General features: G+C 32.2%; 1 protein-coding gene across 2 annotated transcripts in view; it reads right to left on the reverse strand.

Moving 5' to 3' along the window:
- Nucleotides 1-24279, reverse strand: part of LOC145241425 (LETM1 domain-containing protein 1-like) — a 415771-nt gene that overhangs the window by 377810 nt on the left and 13682 nt on the right. For both annotated transcript variants that reach the window (XM_080104372.1, XM_080104373.1), the window contains exons 5-8: nt 21769-21958; nt 17808-17909; nt 11680-11814; nt 7171-7267 (exon numbers count right to left, since the gene is read on the reverse strand). In XM_080104372.1, coding sequence (XP_079960498.1) covers nt 7171-7267; nt 11680-11814; nt 17808-17909; nt 21769-21958 — 524 coding nt within the window. The remainder of the gene's footprint in view (nt 1-7170; nt 7268-11679; nt 11815-17807; nt 17910-21768; nt 21959-24279) is intronic.

Below are 24279 nucleotides of genomic sequence, written 5' to 3' on the forward strand. Positions count from 1 at the left end.
CATTTCAAAATTCAAATCGAATTTGATCCCTAGTCATTGAATACCAATTAAACAAGATTCTTTAAGATTCCTTAAGCTTAAACCTTGAATTTTAGAAATTTTATAGAATCAAAATCATGCAATGGATTTTGATCAAAATTAGAATAAGAATTATAAACATAAGGTTCAATCACATTTCTTGATTTTAATATTCATAAAAGGATATAAAAGTGATAGAAAACTGTTCTGTTTTGGGAAAATTAATTTGTATTTGTCTAGTATATTACAAAAATTTAAGTAGGTTTAAGGCTCCTAAAATTTATACTAGAATTGTCTACAAAGAGCTGTGGCATAGTGGATAAAATACAGCACTGTTTTACAATTTGTCACTGTACAAAGGGAGACAACTGTCGTTTACTAAAAGAGTTGTTCATTTTTCATCTCATGATTTAGGACGCGATATTTTTTTATTAAATCAAAACATCAAGGAAAGAAAGCTGCAACGAGTTTTTTTAATGTAACAAACATTAATATTTATGCGACTTTTAAGAGAATCGCTTTTGTTTTCATATCATAATTTAGGAGAGTTGTCTCCCTTTCCACAGTGACACACAGCGCCTAAAATACTTGGTAAGATTCAGTTGTAAGTTACACTCTCCTCGAGGTTGAAGGTTCAATCCTTAGTGTGGGCAATACTCAAAATACAGCTGCAAAATACTTAGCACTTCTACCCAGTCATGACTGATGGAACAAGACCACAGCTTAAATAAAGGGTTTCATTCAAAATTTCATGCCCCTTTAAGAATAAGAAGGTCGGAGGTTACATCGACCGAAACATTGTGCAACTAAGTGCACTCAAGATGAGAACAGTAGTCAAAAGAATCCAAATAATATGATGAATGTTAACATTTACCAACAGAGCATAAATAAGTAAACACTGATATGTTAAATTCTAATGATAATGTCTTTATTCATATTATTTTTTTTCTTCTTGCTGAAATTCAAAATATTTCAATGTGCCAATTGTTTTCTGCACAAACAACTGGGAATATATACACATAATCTTCTGTTTGTGCAGCTCATCAGAAAACTAACAAAATCCTCATGAAAAAAAAACCAAAAAAAAAAACAAGACACATATACAAAACAAACTTGGATTTCTTTATAGATAAACAGCCATTTTTATTTTAAAAAAATGATTTCTATGTTAAATGTGTGTAAAAGTTTTTGTTTTTTTTTGCTTGAGGAATTTCTTTGTTTTCTACCAATTAATAGAAAAATATCATACACTAGCATGGGTGCCCAGCGTTTCCCGGGTGTTTTGAGGTGTATGATGAGCAAAAAAAAAAAAGAAGGTCAATTTTTTAAAACTTTGACCCCTATTATGACCCCTAAAAATTTATTGTTTTGGGCTCAAATCAAGTTATTAAGTTAAATCCATGTCCAATGAACCTATATCTAAAATTTCAAGTGTTTAGACCCAAAATTGTTGGAGGAGTTTGGTAGAGTTCTCAAAGGTCAAATCGTTGAACTTTCACCCCTTAATCGCAAAATTTCTGCCCGAAAACCGATCACATTGATTTTCCCAAATCTCAGTACCCTGTATATCAAATTTCGAGTCTGTAGACTAAAAATTGACAGAGTTATTGCATAGCGAAATGTACACACACACACAGACACTCACTTTTATAGATATATAGATATGATATATGACTTTTGAAAGAACATAATCGAAGACTATAAATGATAATTTACAAGAATTTATTGTTCAACAGGATATTCAAAAAAAAAAATATATTAAGTATTTTTGAATATCTTGTCGAACAATGAATTCTTGTAAATTACAATTTCCAGGCTTTAATTGAGTTCTTTTATGACAAGCTCTATTTCCTATTTTGATTGTATTGAGGGTTTCTGTTTAGTTGGGATTACTATATAAACATTAATACAAGTTAGAAAAGCATTTCATCCAAGGCATGAAAATTGTTAAACAAAATGTTTTTACTATAGGCTTTAAAAATAAAGGTACAAGATTCAATTTGAAATTTATTTATCTTCAAAGTGTACTTTTATAAATTTTACAAAGTAAGGTATAAAAATTTAATACCTTACTTTGTAAAATGTATAAAAGTGCACTTTAAAAATAAATAAATTTCAAATCGAATCTTGTACCTTTATTTTTAAAGCCTATAGTAAAAACAATTTTCATGCCTTGGATGAAATGTTTTTCTAACTTGTATCGTATCTTTTTAAGATTATATTTTATTTAATTTATTAATTTAGATTTAAAAAAAGATGAATGTGGTTTTGTATGTATTTATAAAAGCTCTCCTACTCTCTATTTCAGATTGTATTTCTCCTCACACCACAACTCATTTTTGCAACCCCCTCTTTGTATTATTACAGGTCTGAATATTCTCTCTATTTCAGTTTGTAATTCTCCTCAAACCACAACTCTTTTTTGCAACTCCCTCTTTGTTATACATGTCTGAATAATGAGAAAATCTGAATTTTTTTAACAAAAATTTTAAAATAACTTTTTTAGATTAAATTTTTTTAAACTTCTTTCAGAATAGAAAATCTTTACAATTTAATAAGAAACATATTTCATATAGGTTTCATTAAAATATATTCAGGAGATAATGAGAACAATTAAGATGAAAATTTCAAAAGGAGTGTATAACTGGCTACGCTCAATAGTAGTCCTCGCTAGCGAAAGACTTTGTTATTCTATTATTACTGTGACCTTACACGACCTTAAACCTCTGATCGCGGCCCAGTTATGATCTGCAACCTGGTCGGTACAGTTATAATCTTAACCTTGGTCGATGCCCAGTTATGACTATCCTAGTCACCGGGTAATTAATTATGTTGACTGGGCAACCAGGTCTGCCAACCGTTGGTACGTCGCGTTACCCAGTGAGTTCTCGTCAAGGCGTTGGAGGACTCTTCTCGGTTGCACGGTCCTCAAGGCTTGTTCTTCTTGATCGTCTAGTTGGTCGTCCTGTTGACTGGGTGTTCATTGACGGGAACGGGGTCACAAGTGGTAAGTAAAAGAAATAAAGTTACATGGAACAACAGCACATCAGCAAACAAACTCCGGAGGTTGGTTGATATATAATGTATTTAGGAAATTCATAAATGATTATCTACAGACGTATGTACAATTGAAGATTAAATGGAAGCAAGCAATTAGATTTGTGAATGACCTTCTTGTTGTTGAAATACTCGGTCGGAGTCGCGGACCGTTGTAATTATCGTTAAGGTGTTCTGGCTGGTCTCTTCCTAGGTCCTCTGAATTCTATTAAGTTGCAAATTGAGCTCTCTGGCGACCAGCAAGGGGGAGAGAGAAGTTGGGTGGCTAGGTTCCTCTGCCGAGACCTTTGTCTCTGTCTCTCCAAAGATCTCTCTCTGTCTTCTCTCTCCTTCTATCTGATTAAATCGAGTTTTACAGATCTTATATAGTAAAACCCTTGAATAATGACGACGCCTACGTACGTCTTCGACCAATCAAATTGATTGATAACAATCCACCTGATTCCTTCCCATTGGTCAATTTGGCCTGTGGCAGGTATTATTTTTCCGCCTCCAATTTCCAAAATCAAATTGACTCCTCCCCAACTTGCCTGACCCCGCCTTCTCGATAATGGTTTTTTTTCCATATTATCAACTGATAATCAGAGGAAATATTATTTTTAGCTTGTAATAGATCAACAGATTTCATCTATTTAAAAATATCCATTTGATCTTCTTTCCTCTTTGAATTATTTGTTTTGTAAAAACATCCGTGTGATTTAAAAAAAAAATATTTTTTACATGTCAGAATTCCCCTTAGCGCCCAAAACAATTTGCCAAAAGACATTTTTAGATAAGTCATAATTGGAAATAAACACTGGCTTGCTTTTGAAGTCCTTTGTGCATCGGCAGATTTGAGTATTTCCCCAAAATATTCTATTTACGCCCAAAACATATTATCATTCTGAAGTTTCTCAAATACATATTGAAAAACAATTCATGTCGAACCTTGGGCTGACGTCATTAATTCTTTTATCAGGCCCGATCTGTTTCGTGTGTGTGTGTGTGTTTCTCAGATCAAAAACGATCCAACATTTCACCTGTCAAACACCACATTTCAAGCCGACCGACATTTCAAATCTCTGTTTCGGAATATTTTGTGTTGGCTCGTTTAGTTCAAACGCGAGCGTATTTTGGTTAAAAAATGTTTCAAGTAATCTTTCGCTTTGAAGTTTAGCATGCGATTTCTATTTTTATTCCCCGACCGTATGGTACCTCAACAACAAGATTTTGACACATAAAAATATTAACTAAAAAAAAATTTTTTTTTTTTTTCTGTAACCGGCGTTCGCCCGGGATTGAATATTACATTTAACACAAAAAAACGTCACATCGACCCTACTGATCTGATGTGGCCCCTCTTTGGTGTTACATTACTATTTAAAACATTTTGTGTCCTGCGCTTTCACGCGAGGACTAATTTATATTCTCTTTAAGTTTACAGAAGCTTAATTTTTACTTCTTGATTTTTTATATATGTATATTTGGTTGGTGCAAAAATGATATCGTTTTTTTGTATATATAGTTGAACGTCAAAAAACAGCATTATTTTTGCACCAACCTAATATATATATATATATATATATATATATATATATATATATATATATAAAAGTGAAAGTGTCTGTGTGTGTGTCTGAGTGTGTACATTTCCCTACACAATAACTCTGTCAATTTTAAGTCTACAGACTCGAAATTTGATATACAGGGTACTGAGATTTGGGAAAATCGCTGTGATCGGTTTTCAGCCAGAAATTTGACTGTTAAGGGGTGAAAGTTCAACGATTTGACCTTTGAGAACTCTACCAAACTCCTCCGACAATTTTGGGTATAAACACTTGAAATTTTAGATATAGATTCATTGGACATGGATCTAAATTAATAACCAAAACAATAAATGTTAAGGGGTCATAATAGGGGTCAAAGTTTACAAAATTGACCACTTTTTTTTTTTTTTTGCTCAACATACATCTCCAAATACCCGGGCAACGCTGAGCACCCATGCTAGTATATATATAAGGGAAAGAAAATTAAAACTAAGTTGAAATTTACAAGTAAAATAATGACTATCATTGACATTATTACTATTATTAGCATTACAGTGCACTTATTATCATGATCATTAACATTATGACTTTTCGACAACTTTATAATTACTAATAAGCTAAGATTTTGCCACCCTTAAAACTTTCTAATCCTTACTCCCCACCCTTTTAATATTGCAACAATTTGCAGAAAGAATTGTTTCGGTCTGTCTAGACAATATCCAGTTAGAGTAATACAAACTTTCATGTGCTGACCTCCTTTTTTTTTTTTCTTTTTTTTTTTTGCTTGATCTAAATTTTTTTAAAAATTAGTCTGAAATTACCTTTTCTAATTAAGCCAGCAATGAAAGATGACATGTTGTTTTTCTGTCCTTTTTTATTTTTCGACCCCACTTGACTGGAGATCAACTTTTTTTTGAACTACTGCACTGTCCGAAAAACAATTTCCATTATTTCAGCTGCTTTGAAAACTTTCCAACCGAACTATGACTATTAACATCACACTGCATTTAATTTTGGACTTCATTCTCTCTAAAGAATTATTTTCACCTTTCGGATTATCTGGAGAGAATGTTCATGCAAACTGAAATATTATGCACAGTTTGTTTTTATATTTTTTTTTTACATATCCAACATTTTTTCACTTGTTTTTCTTGGCTATTTGTAACTAGAATAAATTGCGGTTTCACTTAATGTCATAACTAGCAAATTCTAGCATTGCTACAAATATAATTTGCTGATTTCTTTCTGTCCTCTGATGAAAAGAATAGCAAGAATAGCATTCTTTGAAACTCCGCGGAATAATGACTTTGTAAATTGTTTTTCGAGTATTCTGTCGAACAATAAATTTTGATAGTACAGTTTAACTTACAGTTTAAATTTTCTTTCTCTTATAATAAGCTCTACTCTCTATTGTGTATTGAGCTTTTTTATTCGGTTGGGGTTAAATTATCTATATATAAATACTGGTAATTATATTAGATTGAAGTTTACCATTGCGTATATCAGGTAAACACTACATTCTTTTGATTTCATTACATGCACGCACACACACATATACATATATATATATATATATATATATATATATATATATATTGATAATTCTGAGAATCGGCTATTTTATTTGTTCAGAGTTATGGTTTTGCATACGATATACGGATAGTCCAATTTTCAAATTTGATTGTGAATCACGGAGAATGATAACATTGTGAATCTGATTCCAAAATCTGAAGAAACCATATTAATGGAATCGAAAGCAACTTAATATAAGCACATTTCTCGATTGAATGAACATTGAAGATCATCGAAAATGTTCCATTTTTTTTTTTATTAAATTTTTACCAAATAATACATATTTTTATTAAAATTTGAATAATAATCACACCTATAATTAATTTTACATGTTTTCCAAAGCAACTGTGAAGAAATTCTTATTTTTAGCCAAGAAACACAAAGACATTATTTTTTAGCAATAAATTTTATTACTTTGAGTTAACTCCCCTGGAGTTTTTTGTGAGTTTTCTCCCTTTACATAGGTATTATTATCCCATATAGACGGCATAATCACGTTGACACACCGGTTCTCGTCAGATCACCGAAGTTAAGCAACGTTGATCCTGGTTAATACAAGATAGGTGACCATTTGGGAATTCTAGGCGCTGTATGTGCTCTCCGCTTATCTCGGCATTTGTTTCCAATCGTCCTGAACACACATTTTACTTGCTAATTGTATTTAACAAATTCGACTCAGGAGAGGTGTGGTTGGAGATTGCGCACCTCCTACCACAAAAATTTCATGCGCAAGCACCCCTACATAGGTATCCATAGTCTGTCAAAGACTGAAGGATCCTGTGATTGCCCCACATTAAGAGATGCACAAAAATATATGTACATATACACACATATTTGCTATTTATGGACATCATTTTGGGGTATGGGAGAATGTATGTTTGCAAGTAGCATTTTCAAAAAAAAATAAATAAATAAATAAATAAAAACAAAAATATTTCACTTTTTTTATCATCATCCCGAAAATAATTAAATCATGTAAAACAATTTGCTGACTTACCGTCAATAGCTCTGCTGACTTCGACCCAGTCACAAAGATGACGTAATTGTTCCTCACGAGAGATGCCAACTGGATTCAGTGATCTCTCATAGCATGCCTTGAAAGAAATATAAAAAAATAAAAAATGTTTGATAAAAAATAAGTGTGAAATACTGTCTGGTACTTTGGTAGCTAATTGCTTTTTTTTAAGAATAACATTGTCATATAATTATATAACAGTGACCCTCCCCCCCCCAACTCCATTTTCTTATAATAATCGGAAGACTTTAATGCAATTCTGTTACTATTTTATTTTTTACTTTAGAAGCACCAGCAAAAGTCTTAGCAAAACAAACATTGATTTTCTTTTTTTTTTTACACAGTGATCACCACTTATCAAGGCCCGGAAGCCACTCAGGGTCTTGATTAACTCACATTTAGTATAATAATAGTACCCACAATTTTTTTTTTGTCAAACTATTAAATTTTTTTTTTTTGTCAAACTATTAAATTTAGTTTTTTTTTTGTCAAACTATTAAATTTTTTTTTTTTTTGTCAAACTATTAAATTTTTTTTTTGTCAAACTATTAAATTTTTTTTTTGTCAAACTATTAAATTTTTTTTTTTGTCAAACTATTAAATTTTTTTTTTTTGTCAAACTATTAAATTTTTTTTTTTGTCAAACTATTAAATCTTTTTTTTTTCTTTTCTCTTTTAGAATATATATGATAACATTATAAGTCCGACTTCAAATTTGAAAATTGGACTATTTGTATATCGTATACGAAACCATGATAACTCTGAACAAATCAAACAGCAGATTCTCACAACTATCAATATATATATATATATACAAAAATCATGAAATAAAAATTAAGTTTACGAGCCAAAAGCTTCTGTGAACTTAAAAAGAATATAAATATTAATATTTATATAGTAATCCCAACCAATTAAAAAAAAACTTAATACAATCAAAATAGAAAATAAAGCTCGTCATAAAAGAACTCAAAGACTGTAAATCATAATTTACAAGAATTTATTGTTCAACAAGATATTCAAAAATTTCTTTTGCCGTATCCTGTTGAACAATAAATTCTTGTAAATTATAATTTACAATCTTTGATTGTGTTTTTTTCATATATATAATATTCAACTTTGTGGAAAACATTATGGAGAAATGTTCTTCCCCAACATGTCATGGTCAACCAAGGAAAACATAGTGCTTGGATGTTTATTTTGCCAACTAGTCATACTCTATAGTGTCAATTTTCGAGAAAGTTTCAATGTTGTAACCAAAAAGCATGATATGAGAATACCTAAAGGATAATGTATACGAAAATAACCCTCAAACAATTATTGGATTATAAAGGCAGCCATTATGACAAAAATCAGTAAAATCCCAAGAGTTTGAGACTCAAGTGATAGACAGTATTGCATGACATGTACAAGTTTGGCCCAGAACTCGTTTGGATTGTATTTTAGACAAAAGATGACTTGTGCTTAAAGTAAGGCTAGAGTTTAAGCCTAAAAATATTTGATAAAGTTATATGGGTTCTGTTTTTATCTGCAGGGGGGGGGTCACACTGTACATATAAATAAATTGCATTATATATATATATATATATATATAAATTGCAACTACTTTTCATATTTTTGTAATCATGCTTATATTCCTTTTATTTTCTTTTAAAGTTGATGAATTCCTATTCTTTTGATGAGTCAGGGTAGAATAGATAGTAATTTTTCACATAATCATATGAATGATTCTGCGCCATGAAACAGGTGCTGTCAAGGATTGCACATTTTAAAATACTGAAAGAAATAAATGGTAAGCTGAACATCTTGGAATTTGGAATATAGACTTGTCATTTATTTGCGTATGCTCTGTAGTTATATCGAGCTTTATGAATTAAAAGATTGGCATGAATAAAATGTTAAATATACTTGAATGAGCATATTTTTCCCATATAATATATATATATATATATATATATATATATATATATATATATATAAACTTTGTGGACCTTATGCACTTGCTTGAATCTTGTCTTAAAAAAGGGATAACAGGTGAATTACATATATGTGTGCATGTGCGAGGGTGGAGAGTTGTACGTTTTGGTTTTGATTCTAGCTGATGGCACCCAAGTCATATATATTTTTAGTTTTGATCTCACTACCATATATTAGGTTCAATATAATAATCGATCTCTATAATAATATATACATAATCTGCATGAATTAAAATATCATATTCAAGCGTACCTTATGACTGGGCAACACAAGTGGCCTGCTAGTAATTATATATAATTTTTAATTAAGATTAAGAGGAGGGTGTCGTAGTTTGCTTGAAGCATTATGCATCATGTGAAAGGAGTTGCGCTTGAAAACCATGACAATGCAGTCTTGTAGAAATATATTTTGAGGCTCAGAACAAAGTAGGTAAAAGGAATAATGACAACATTGAAAGATTTCAATAATTTCTAGTAATAAAATATTTATCAACATAATGTGGCACACTAGGATGGTAATGTCGTGTAACGTTCTCAAATTTTTAAGGTATAATTCATCTTCAGCAGGAAGAAGAGATAAATAATTGCAATCACTTGGTAAATGCGTGTTTATGATGGAAGCCGGAAATAACAGTTTAATAGTCAGAACAAGTTTATATGCTTGTAAAATGATTTCTGCAATGGTGGTCGACATTTGTGTTACATATTATAACATTAATAATTATATTATTACTGCCTGGCATTGCTCAGGACCATATAAAATCAAAGAGAAGTTAAATAATGTGTAATACCTTAATTTCAAAATTATTACTGCCTGGCATTGCTCAGGACCATATAAAATTAAATAGAAGTTAAATAATGTGTAATACCTTAATTTCAAAATTATTACTACTTGACATTGCTCAGGACCATATAAAATTAAATAGAAGTTAAATAATGTGTAATACCTTAATTTCAAAATTATTACTACTTGACATTGCTCAGGACCATATAAAATTAAATAGAAGTTAAATAATGTGTAATATCTTAATTTCAAAATTATTACTACCTGACATTGCTCAGGACCATATAAAATTAAATAGAAGTTAAATAATGTGTAATACCTTAATTTCAAAATTATTACTACCTGACATTGCTCAGGACCATATAAAATTAAATAGAAGTTAAATAATGTGTAATACTTTAATTTCAAAATTATTACTACCTGACATTGCTCAGGACCATATAAAATTAAATAGAAGTTAAATAATGTGTAATACCTTAATTTCAAAATTATTACTACCTGGCATTGCTCAGGACCATATAAAATTAAATAGAAGTTAAATAATGTGTAATACCTTAATTTCAAAATTATTACTACCTGGCATTGCTCAGGACCATATAAAATTAAATAGAAGTTAAATAATGTGTAATACTTTAATTTCAAAATTATTACTACCTGACATTGCTCAGGACCATATAAAATTAAATAGAAGTTAAATAATGTGTAATACCTTAATTTCAAAATTATTACTACCTGGCATTGCTCAGGACCATATAAAATTAAATAGAAGTTAAATAATGTGTAATACCTTAATTTCAAAATTATTACTACCTGGCATTGCTCAGGACCATATAAAATTAAATAGAAGTTAAATAATGTGTAATACCTTAATTTCAAAATTATTACTACCTGGCATTGCTCAGGACCATATAAAATTAAATAGAAGTTAAATAATGTGTAATACCTTAATTTCAAAATTTCTATCTCGCACTCTCCCTCTCCAAACTTCTCTGTATCTTTTTCTCTTTCCCTCTCCTCCTTTTAAGATGTTAAATGTTAGTTCACATTACATTTAAACTTCTGCATTTCAATACAGTCAGGGAAATAAAAAAACAGGAAAAGGATTATAAAATCTAGAAGTCCGAGGAAAATAGCTACTAAAAGAGTTTTTGGCATCTAGTGAAGGGATGGGATTTTTTTTTGGTTAATTGTTTTTGTTTTACGGCATATCAACCCTTTTCAGGTTATTTAATGCCGAATCCAAAGATTTTGAAGAAAAATGTTTTTAATAGAATATATTTGTTTTGTTCAAGTCGGTTTCTATTTAACCCATAGTTGGGACCCTAACAGGTACTACCACTCCGGGTTAGAATGGACCTGGGAGCAACGGCAATAAAAGGGTGGCTCCACACTCCCCAAAGCCCACAAGCTGGGGCCTCACCACTGGATATATTTTAAGGTCATATCTAGGACCTGATTTTTTTTGTTTAACAGGTTTGTCGGAGGTATGTAGATCAAGGGCGTACAAGTGTGATGGTTTCATCAAAGCATCTGCCATTACAATACTTGTAAAACAGGCACACGGATGCAATATTGTGGCAATTAAATAGCTGTTGGAGCTTAGTTGATAAATCTTGATAAGTGGTTAATTGCTAACAAGAAAAATTTAAAAAAAAAAAGAAAAAAATCATGTTAAACTTGCATGAATATATTTTACGTACATTAAAAACTGTCGCAATATGAAACCTTCCTTACCTTTGCAAGTTCTTCGTCGTTTAGGTTTTCTATACCTTCGCGACCCATAGCGAGGTCTGTGTAGTGTGCTACTAATGTAGAATCAATCAACTTGGAACGCCTCAACGGCAGATTGTTGCATTTCGCGAGTTGACGCTATGGGAGACAAAAAGAAACAAACCTATTAAAAATATGAGACAAAAAATGAAAAAGAAAATTTTTACAGCTTCAAGGCTTCCATAGTTTGGTTGTTTTATTTTATGGCATATCAAGCCTTTTAAGGTTATTTAATGCCGAATCTGGTCATTTTAGTAAAAAATTTTATACATCTTACGTCTTATATCTTCAAATATTTATGGTGGTTGGTTTGGTTTGGTTATTTTGTAGAAGAAACGTTTTTTTTTTGTTTCGTTTTTGATTGCATTTTGCAAAAACACAATAGAATCAAAGTTTGGTGCATTTTAGGCCTGAACGCCAGTATCTTCAGTTACTTTTCTACCTACCTGGATAAGTTTGTCTTATTTTAAAGCAATTTTTTGGTTCTAAACAAACTGTCTGCTCATGGTTGTCATAAGAATTGCATGAGTAATCTTGATAATTGCTCAAAGATCGAAAATTAAACAAAATATTGGTAGAACATTACAGTTTTGTACAATTGGTGATATTTATTGGATGTGTTTCTACCAGTATTTTGTCCACGTTAATCTATCGGCAATTTTCTCTCACGACGTTTTGTCCAGGTTTTCAGTCATCCTTTTGTCTCTTACATCCATAGATCCTGTCCATTTCTAAAGAATCAAAGTTTCCTGATTGAAAATTGAAATTGTGTAATCCAACTCTTGAAGTGACTCAAGGTGTGAAAAAAGAAAAAGGTGAAAGGTGCAAACGCCCGAGACATGTCACTATCTCCTAAGAAAGTGCTCTGCATTTGCCGGTGTACCTTGAAAATCTGGCCCCGCCGCGTTATCTTTCCCCACGTACATCAACATATAACCATTCTAATTGATAGTTATGGATAAAATAGTTAAAGTTATATCAGCAACAGATCTGGAGAATGCTTGATGTTTAATTAGAATTCCACAGTTCAAAAAAACTGCCAAAAAATCTTTATGATGGTGTACGTACTTGTCACGGAACGAAGATGTCATATTCTAAAAATCACATAAATTGATCGAGCATTCCTTTTTTTTTTTTTTTATTAAGAAAATCAAATTTTTTAAGGAAGCCAGGTGGAGTGGCCATATTGTTTTAAATTTTGCTAAAGTTCAAGGAGGACAATTCAATTTGACGAAAAGATTTTGTTTGTATTCAAAATAATTAATAAAACTTTATAATTGCTAAAAATTGTAAAATTTGATTTTCTAAATTTAAAATAAAAATATCTGATCAATGTATGTGATTTTTGGAGTATAACATCTTCATTCCATGATGAGTACATACATCATAAAGATTTTTGCATACATTTTTTTTTAATTAATTGTAATTTTAAATAAGCATTGAATGTTCTTAAGAAATGTAATTTTTGTTGAGAACATTAAATTTACACATTTTTTTTTTAATAAATATGTTCATTTGAATATTTATACACAGGAAAACATTCTATGACATTTATTTTATTTAAAAATAATAAAGTTTTTATTAAAAAATTTAGTATTTTTGTACAAATACACATTTTTTCCAATATGCTTTAAAAATTAGTTACAAACCTGTTTTTGTGCAGCCTGTAGTGTCCGATGCAGACAGAAAACATGAACAAAAGAAAAAGAAGAATGGCTGCTGTTCTTTTTTATATGCCATTCTCTCATGACAGGGTGTACTAACGGTTCCTGCATAGTTAACAATCCATCAGGGCAAGTGTAGAATAGTTAGCACTTAATTATTTAACCACAATATGTATGTTAAAAAACATTTCATGACGTTTATTTAATATCTATAAAAAAAAGTTTTCACATTTAATTATGTATTAACTTTCACTTTTAGTTCATTTTATCTATTCCTGCATCCCCTATTTACTGTTTTTATGTCCTCACCTGCTTTCTCCACTTTCTTTTCGATCTTCCCTATTTCTTCCTTTGTTCTGTTATTATTGGCTCTTCTTTTATTTCACAAAGACCTATATATATTTTTACCTGCATATATACTATCCTTCTGATTTGCCTTTATATGTTGTACCTACTTTTAATTACTATTTACCATTTTATCCTATTACTTCATTCTCATTTCATATCATTAAGCCAGTTTTTTCCTATATTTGCATTTTGTATAGTTCTGGCACTTTTCTTCCGATGAGAAGTATTTAGCTTCGAAATGCCATGGCCTAAAGAGTTTTTTTTTTTTTTCTTAATTTTCCCATTTACTTTTCCTCATTTTTCTGATGATATAATAAAGTTATATATAACTTTTATTCCTCATCTTTCATTTAATATATATATATATATATATACATATATATAACTACTTCATTTACTCACATAAATTTAATATACGAAAGTATAGATTTATGCGTAAACTTTAAGTATTTACTTCAAAGTGCTCAATACGTAGGTAGAGCTAGTTAGTAATTTATAAAATATATATGGCGATTAAGCTACACTGAATATTCTGCGTTTCATCCACTTTAGGACTCTTCAGGCTTATGCGCATAACCCTGAAGAATCCTAGAGTGGATGAAACGCAGAATATTCAGTGTAGCTTAATCGCCATATATATTTTATAAATTACTATATACATATATATATATATATATATATAGAGAGAGAGAGCGTGCCAGAATGTGATGAAAAGAAATCAAATAAAGTGCTTGTTTGTGACTGTAAGAGCTAAAATACAAATATTTAGAAACTACACATACATGTTCCAAAGACGGACCAGCAGTTTCATTGTATTGAACCAGCTTTCTGCGGCTGATATGTTAAAAAATCTTATGATCCAACCTCAAAAAACCTACCCCTTACGCACCATTGAAAAATATAGAATTCTTCAGGCAATATATAACTCATCCATAGCCTGTATGAACATTAAAAATAAGATCTTTAGACAATGTCCCCATAAAAGGAAATTCCTCCTTGCAAAATGGCCTAACAATAACAATTTAACCCATATGCACCCTAATTAACACCTCTTAATCTGAATCCACCGATCCTCTTCTAAATCATATCTCAGCCCTTTTCTCACTACCTAACCTCCTTACCTTATCAAAATATAATAGATCATATAATGCTTAACCTAACCCGTGATATCTGCCTCCCCACCATATTTTGGAAATCACTATATGGAGTAGTTTATTTTCGGATCCCCCTAGCCTTCGTAACCTCTCCATTTCCCTTACCAGGCTACATAAAACTAAACCCCTCTTAAGCTAAATTTCAATTTACTTATGTATCAAGCAATCACTCTAAATCCTCCCTAGGTTCTTTGTTTTTTATTTTCATTATCATTATTATTATTATTATTATTATTATTACATTATATTTATTTTATTATCAATATTATTATTAGTAATAGTAGTAGCAATTTGTGAAAGTAGTAGTATTCTTACAATTAATTTTATTTATATATTTTATCATTGTCTTTTATTATTGGTCCCTTTAATTCTTCTTTTTTTATGTATGGGTGTGCTTGTGTATATGTATGTGTACATATGTGTATATGTCCGTGTGTGTGAGTGCATATATATGTGTATATATTGTGTATGTATGTGTATATATATAATATAAAGCTGAACATCTGTGTGTGTGTGTCTGGTCACGAATAGGCTCCTATATGGCTGACTATTATAGAAAACTGATCACATATAATGATAGAAGATGCATCGAGACACAGGAATGGGTATGTTTGATCTGGCATAATGATGTTCATTAAAATTGTGGGGTCTGCGTACACGCCTGGTCCACAAAGTATGAAAATAAAAAATTTTAAAATTAAAAAAAAACGTTTACAAGTGTTTTTGATATAGATGTACATAATATTTTGATAAGTATGTTTTAAATTAAATAGGGATGGTATAATAAAATTGTATGGTCTGAGTTCATGCCTGGCCTCCAAAAAATGGAAATAGGCACAAACTTTAATAAAGAGTTTTCATATCTATCTGCGTAAGTATACTTTGATAATTATGTTTCAGTTTTAAGAAATATGGTATAATAAAATTATGGGGTGTTCGTTCGCGCCTGACCTCCATAGAATAGAAATATGTCACAAAGTTTAACAAGGTTTTTTAATATAGATCCACAGAATATTGTGACAATTGTTTCGGTGTGAACAGGTATGGTATAATAAATTATGGCGTTTATTTATTTTATTTTTACTTTCATCATATTTTGGTTTGGTTTTGATACCCCCAAATTCGAAGCTATCTCTTTACAACCCTTCTTTTTCATAACCTATCATACTTTCATAAATCAGAGTCCATTTTCTGTAGGCTGTTTTTGAAACCAGTCAATGACGGGTACTTTTGCTAGTGTATATATATATATATATATATATACATACATATGTATGTGTATATATATATATGTGTGTGTGTGTGTGCGTGTTTGTAGATGTGTATATATGTCTATTTTTATATTTTTTTTATCCTTTAATAATCCTTATGCATTATTATTTTTTATTATTTTATTATTATTTATTTATTTGTTTATCTACCTTTAATCGTTTTTTAATACTGCCTTTGTATTTCCAGGTGTTTTCCGTACCAAACCATTCCCTGCTAAACGTGCACGCATACGTGCACCTATGCATGCTCTCTAAAAACTCCCCACCACCACTCTACCTGCCCACTCCTCCTTCCCTCACATAAACAGAATCTTTTAGCATCGTTTACTAAGGATTAACTTTACAACAGGGATTTTGAGCAGACAGTGTTTATTTCTGTTTATTTTTCTGCTTTGTTTTCCTCTTTTCACCGATGATGATTTATATTGAATTCATATGAGCCACAGATGGCTGGTTCAATACAATGAGACTGCTAGTCTGTCTTTGGAATATTTATATATATATATATATATATATATATATATATATATAAGAACAGAGAATAAATAAAACATGTTAAAAAACACTTTAAAGACATTTAATTTTCAAAAAAGAGACACAAAAGCTCTATTTCCTATTTGGTTTTATTGAGTTTTTACATCTGGTTAGGATTACTTTAGAAATATTAAGTTTTTAATATTTATAATATATTTTACTATTTTGAATTATCTTAGTAAACTTAATTGTAATTCTTATTTCATTTTATATATATACTAGCTGGAGTACCTGGCATTGTCTTGGTGTTTGGAGGTATAAAAGAAAAAAAAAGTTTTGGTAGGTAAGCTCGAACCCGAACTAAGGCTAATGACTTACTGCCACGCTACACTGGCAGAGAACTGAAAATGTGTGAAATGAAACGATTAAAAAGTCAAACAATTAAAAAGTGATGTGACAGGTGCATGAATTAAATGAGGTCAACCATCATGCTATAGGGAATGAAACACACTTAACTTTGGCTGCAAGCCAGTTTCTGCGTATGTTGTTTGCTTTCCCCAAAATGTTTGGGAAAACCAGCTCCCCATTTAAAGGGAAGTGTCGTAATGATTAGCAATTGTCTGATATGACGAATTTTGGCTGCACTGATCAAACTTTGTTGCTTTCTGGATATCCTGAGCACAAGTGCCAGGAAGGCTATTTATTTTGCTACGGTTCAATTTCGCTTATATACGACAAAGCCAAAGAAACACAAAGGGAGTAAAAAATATTGTCAAAATAGCGTGTAAAAGCCACCCAAATTAAAGATAGACGCAAACTTCGTAACTCGTAGATATTATAATTTAGAAAGTATATAAAAAGTTTTAAGAATGAGTGAGCACGCCGAGCCCCCCCCCCCCAAGCTTTTGCCGGACATACACAAAAGTGCACACACACACAAACACACATTTTCGCTTTTACATATATAGATAGATATATTTTCACTAGTAATTTCTGTAAATAAACAAAGAAAGAAACCACTTTTCAGATTTATGTGTTCACTTAGATATTTAGATGTTTAAAATACAAAATTCACAGAGACCAGATGTTTAACGTATACAGAAGACTTTCTTGGGAGATATTGACATGTCTTGAGTGCTATGCCTTTTCACAAAAAAAAAAAAAATCAATTATTTACTTACCACATAAGCAATTGAAATTTTCTCGATATGACATGGATAATCTTCAAACAATGGTTTAAGATCAAGGATTTCTGCTACACTCAGATTTTGAAAGTGTCGTATCTGGAAAGAACAAAAATAAAAAAAATAATTGACGTTTGTGAATTTTTTAGATGAGGATTGGTTATTATTTGGATTCATCGAACTACTTGCTACGAAAGTCTTATAAGGAGGAACCATTGAAATAATGATTGAGTAGAGAAAGACTAGTAACATCTCTTCTATGAGAAAGGGACTATTGAGATCAGAAATGATCAGTGCTCTTGCTCCCCACTAGATTGTGAAGTTGACTTTGTAATCTAATGATTCTGAACAGCACTTTTGCATATGTGACTATAATACTTCAATTTAAGACATATTTGATTCTTGTAGAAATAGAGGGTTGAATCAGGAATCAGACATTTTCTAGAGCGGTAGAATGATCCAATCACTTTTCTAGTTACCTTAGCAACAGATTGAATATAAATGATGAGAAAGGTCGAGAGGCTGACACAGACTTATATCCAAGTCTAACTATTAGATTGGTTCAAAAATATTTGCTGATTTAAAATTTCTACGTGTTTTTGAATATCTTTATTCATAAGAATGATATTTTTTCTTTATAACTATTTCGTCTGTCAAGAGCTTATAAAAAAATGTCTCCCTTGTAAAATTATTTAGGTTTTAATGTGAAATATGAATCGAACTCATGTTCAAGCCCCTATCAAGGTGTTAACCTAAGGCCCATATAAATGGTTTTGTAATCCTCGACATAAGTGATAATCTGACGAAGCTAGATCAGGAGAACATGCAGGATGGGGCAAGATTATCCAACCAAATTCTCCCAGGAGATCTTTGATCAGTACTGCTGTGTGAGGATGAGCATTATTATGATGGAAGATTATCTTTCTCCTTTTTTTTTTTTTAATCATCTTCATCCCAAACAAGGGATATTGCCAATTGGATGTAAAGGGCTACTAATTGGGACCATACCTAAGGAAGATTAAGATATTGGTTTGAACTTCTGCATATCAGTACAGTTAGGGAAGCAGGCAGCAGGAAGAGAATTCCAAAGTCTAGTTGTTCTAGGAAAGAAGCTATCAGAGTAGAAAACTCTCTGGCATTTAGGGACCTCAACAGTGGATGAGTGTGATTTTGCTGCTAAGCGGATTTGTCGGGAACATGTATGTCGAAGGGGGGCACAAGTGCAATGAGTTCATCAGAGCACATTCCATTAAAATACTTGTAAAACAGGGATGCAACATTGCGGTGAGGAGACAGGGGTTGGAGCCTAGTTGACAAAGTGGGAATGATTAGGTTGGATACCATTTTTTGTACCCTATCCAAGAGAGAGAGAGACTAGTGGTAGATGCACCAGTCCAGATGTGGCCACAATACTCCATGCATGGGTGAACGGTGACCTTATAGAGGTACAAGATACTCTCAGGTGTGAGATACGAGAGCACGATAGAGGAAGCCCACCTTCCTTGCGGCAGCCTTGGCAGTGGCCTCAATGTATTTGTTCCAGTTCATATTTCCTGTGAATGTTAGGCCGAGAAGTTTGAAGGAAGAATTCTCAGGTAGTATGTTATTTTTCATGGATATTGGTGGTTGGAGGGGCTTCTTGTAGTTGTTGAAGGAGAGCAGCTTAGTCTTACTAGCATTAAATGTTACCATCCATTTACAATCCCATTGCACTATGGTCTGGAGGTCATTTTCTAGGGTTTTTTATTAGCTTGGCAACATCACGCACAAATATTTGTATGTCACATAACATGTTTTCTGATACAGGAGGAAATATTGGGGTTGGCGGCCTTGGTCGCAAAGGGCAGAATTAGCTGCAAAGTTCTTGGCAACGAGTTTGGCTTTGTCTGATGCTGACGAGATTACTTCAGGTCCATTGATGATGGTTGGGATAGAGCACACGCTTCTGTTCAGGATTGTTTGTTATTTGCCAAAACTGGTGGGAACCAAGCTGCTACTCAGCTACTTTGGACTTAACAGACTGAGCATTCAACTCTCTCGCGTTCTTTATTACTCTTTTACAGTGTTTGCTGGCAGTCCTGAAAGCGGCTTTAGTCTCAGTACATCTATTACATTGGAAGCAACAGAAAAAGTGATTTCTGTGCGCAATGGTAGTAGCACATTCTGGAGAGAACCATGGCTGGCCGTTAGGTTTTTGCTGGAATTTTTTGGATTTTTTTTTTTTTGTACACGGTGGTCACCACTTATCAAGGCTCGGAAGCCACTCAGGGATAAGGGTTATTGCAAGTACAGTACGTTAGTGTAGAGATTTAATGAAGTGTTTACTTAAGGGGACGGTTCATTAGGAATTTGTTAACGTTGGACTTGAAGACATCCAGGTTGTAGTCAGGTGGGAAGCAGGCACACGGAACAGAGTTCCACAGGCGTGCAGTTCTAAGAAAGAAGCTTTGTTAATGGAATCCGCGTTTTGATTTAGGCACAGATATAGAGTGGGGGAAATTTTTCACAGTGGATTCAGCTAGACGGGTGTTTTTGGTGAAAGATTGGCGAGGGGGGACCATAGATTAGAGTTCAGACGAGCACCTGCCATGGAAATAACGATAAAACAAGGATAGGCTCGCAACGCCTCTTTTGTGGGAGAGAGGTTGCAGGGTAGAGAAAAGGGCATCCCCCACTAAGCCACGAAGTCTATTTTGTACTCTGTCAAGGCAGGATAGGCTGTTTTTAGCAGCTCCTGCCCAGATATGGCAGCAGTATTCCATCCTTGGACGTACTTGGCTTTTATATAGATAGAGAATTGCATCAGTAGTGAGATATCGTCTGGAGCGGTAGAAGGATCCCACCATCTTTCCAGCGACTTTGGCAACAGACTTGATGTACGTGTTCCATTTCAGATCAGGAGTAAAGGTCAAACCCAGAAGCTTGTCAAAACATGGGGCTTCTCCTAGACGAGAGCCATCCATTTCAATTGATGCCAGATGGGGATCAGAGCATTGATGATGTAAAGATAGGAGTTTGGTTTTGGATGGTATGGAGCAGTCTATACCTACAATTAATCATTCCGTCAGGTCTGATACTAGAGAGGACACATCCTTTTTAAACATGGAACACAGAGGTAGATCTGATATAAATGTATGGAAGCTATCCCAGTCAGCCATAGAGTATCGATATATTGTATGATGGAGAGGTACGTCTGAGGACTTATTACATTTTCATTTTTATCTTAACTGATACAACTGAGTGGTCGGAAGATCCCAGCGGAAACAGAATGGAAGATGAACATAGCTCAAGACAAGTTGTGAGTAAAAGGTGTAGAAGATTTGCATAATGACCATCAGTGTCAAGCACATGGATGGGTTCGTAAATAATCTGAGTGAGGTCATAAAACTTCTATAAATACTATTAAAAGGTACATATTCTTAAAAATGGTCTGATCTATTCTCCGCTTCCTTTGCTCCAGCTCATTTGACTCTTTCATCTAGTGGTCTCCATTAATTTGTTGCTTTGATACGTCATTGTAATACAGTTTCCTATTCCAGTAGCTTCTTTGCAAGAATTGTAAGGTTGTGGAACTCTTCTACTGACTGCTTTTCTTCTAATTTTGATCTTTTCAAGGATAGGGTCAATAAGCATCTCCTATCTTTGCATTGATTATCTTTCATTCTTTTTAGCTCCTTACATCAAGTGCCTACATGTCTAGTCTGGAGCAACTTCCATCAAAAAAAAAAAGAAAAAAAAAAGAAAAAAAAAAGAAAAAAAAAGAAAAAAAAGAGAAAAAAAAGATTAAAAAAAAGAAAAAAAAAAGATAAAAAAAAGAAAAAAAAAGAAAAAAAAAAGATTAAAAAAAAAGAAAAAAAAAGATAAAAAAAAGAAAAGATAAAAAAAAAGATAAAAAAAAAGAAAAAAAAAGATAAAAAAAAAAGAAAATTACTAATAGACCAGAAGAATTACACAATACCTTGTTTAAAGTAACCTTAAGTTTTTCCTGGAGAGGATGGTCATCATCCATGTGTGTGTGTCGAACACGGAGATGACGTAAGGCTAGAGGACAGTGACGTAGACGTTTCGCAAGTTGTCCGCCCCAAATGGTCTCCTTCTGCTCACTTGTCCAAAATTGTGGCGACAAGAACCATTTTGGATACATGTAACTGAAAAAGATAAAGCGATCAAGTTTGAGTCAGCAATAACAAAAGTACACAGTGTGTTCAACAATTAACGTTACAAAGGTTTTTGATCATATTTATTAAATAAATTAGGCAATACAGATCACCCAAACGTAAATATATACAATAGTATTACTAGATTCAAAATATCTAAACTTTATTTAATGTAACCCTAACCCTGCAAACGCTTGGTGAATGCTTTACACAAGTAACAATTGATTTTTGTGGGATTTTGGCTAATTCCTTACTTAATTTCTTCTTCAGAGCTTTCAAATTTGTATAGTGTGAAGTTGAGACTTTACTCTCCAAGATAGACTAAATATCTTGATCTCACCAGTTGAGTTTAAACGTTTTAGTGGTCTCCATACCAACATTCGATTCACATTTAAGATCTTTGCAATGTCTCCTGCAGACTGTCCAGATCTGAATAGCTCGACAATGATAATTCGTTTCGCTAAGTCATGGGGCATATTGTCAAAAATAATCTTAAAGTTAAATGCTATCCGAATACACCTGTAAAAGATGATTGGTTGGTTGGTTATTTTTGTTTTACGGCATATCAACCCTTTTCGGGTTATTTAATGCCAAATCCAAAGATTTTGAAGAAAAAAATTTTAATAGAATATATTTGTTGTTTTCAAGTCGGTTTCTATTTAACCCATAGTTGGAACCCTAACAGGTACTACCACTCTGGGTCAGAGTGGACCTGGGAGCAATGGCAATTAAAGGGTGGCTCCACACTCCCTAAAGCCCACAAGCTGGGGCCTTACCATTGGATATAGTTTAAGGTCATATCCAGGACCCCCATTGAGGGACTTTTACCCTCTGCAGGGGGACAGTCGGTGTATTCTAATGCCCCACTGAAAAAGATGAAAATTCACTAAATATAGATAATAATAGAAAGTTGTAAATATTGAACACCCTCTATATGCATAGAAAATTGAAGTAGTCAAGGATTGTCTGATGGGGTTAAAAAATCAGATGCATGCAACAAAAACAGAAAGTGAATAAAGTGTGAACCATGTGTAAAGTGACATCATCAAAAATTGGTTAAAAATTTTTTTTAAAGTAAAAAAGTAAAACAGCTTGGGAGGGCAACTGGGATAAATTTGTCAAGTGTGTGTGTGTGTGGCGGAGTCGCGGCCATGTCCAATGTTATCTATTATGTAAAGGAGGGGTGAATGATATAGGGAGAGTATTTATTGGGCAGAGTTGAAAGACAGGTGTGGGTGGGCAAGGGATGTGAAAAAAAGAGGAAGAGAGAAAGAGAAAAAGACAAATGGATTGAGAGATGTAGATAGAAGTTTTAATGTAATGATGCTATACACACTTTTGAACTTCATTTTAGTCTGTTTTTTTTATGACTCAGGCAACGCTGGGTAACCCTGCTTGTCAGAAATAAATACTTGTCTGTTATAGCAATATGTCAAGCAGCTTTTGGCCTTGCTAATTGGTGAGTCATAGTAAAAAAAAAAAATAGAATTTGTCATAAATTCTGTGATAAGTATGGGTTATTGTTCATATATTAACTGTTATCATCACAATGTATATAATTATAAAACTCAAGTGACCTCGTAACGATGTATGTAATCCACTTTCCGGTTACGCATGCGTGCATGACCTGCGCACTGATATATTAACATTATTATTTCGAAATTATTATTTAACATGGGAAGAGTGGGGTTTAAAATAACTTAAACGTAATATAGAAATGAACGATGTAATAAAAAAAACAAAAAAACAGACAGTATTAACAATTGTTTATTTGGATAATTTAAACGTGAAAAAATCAAAAACAAAAGAACAATTGGGACGCTGAAACATTAACGTTATTATTTCGAAATTATTATTTAACATGGGAAGAGTGGGGTTTAAAAGAAACAAAAAACAAAAGAACAATTGGGACGCTGAAATATTAATGTTATTATTTAACATGGGAAGAGTGGGGTTTAAAATAACTTAAACGTAATACAGAAATGAACGATGTAGAAAAAAAAAGCAGATGTATCAAAATTTGAATTTCACTATAATAAGCATTATGGTATCTGTTCAGTGCACATTTACCTATAAGTATGGCCAATCACTTATAATTCAGTAATTGTAAATTTTTTTTTTCTAAAATAATCAATTATAATAAACAGAACGACTCATAGAAATCTATCTATATTCTTTTTTCATTTTAATATACTTTCATAGAAATGTTTCTGTTATGTCAAAAAAAAAACACTATTTTCTTTACGTCACAAGTGTCACACTCATGCATTAATTCCATAGCTAATATAACATACTGACCCAACGGGTCACGG

This window comes from Euprymna scolopes, chromosome 20, assembly GCF_053919585.1.
Source record: "Euprymna scolopes isolate OS-2025 chromosome 20, ASM5391958v1, whole genome shotgun sequence".
In the NCBI taxonomy this organism is placed as follows: domain Eukaryota; kingdom Metazoa; phylum Mollusca; class Cephalopoda; order Sepiida; family Sepiolidae; genus Euprymna; species Euprymna scolopes.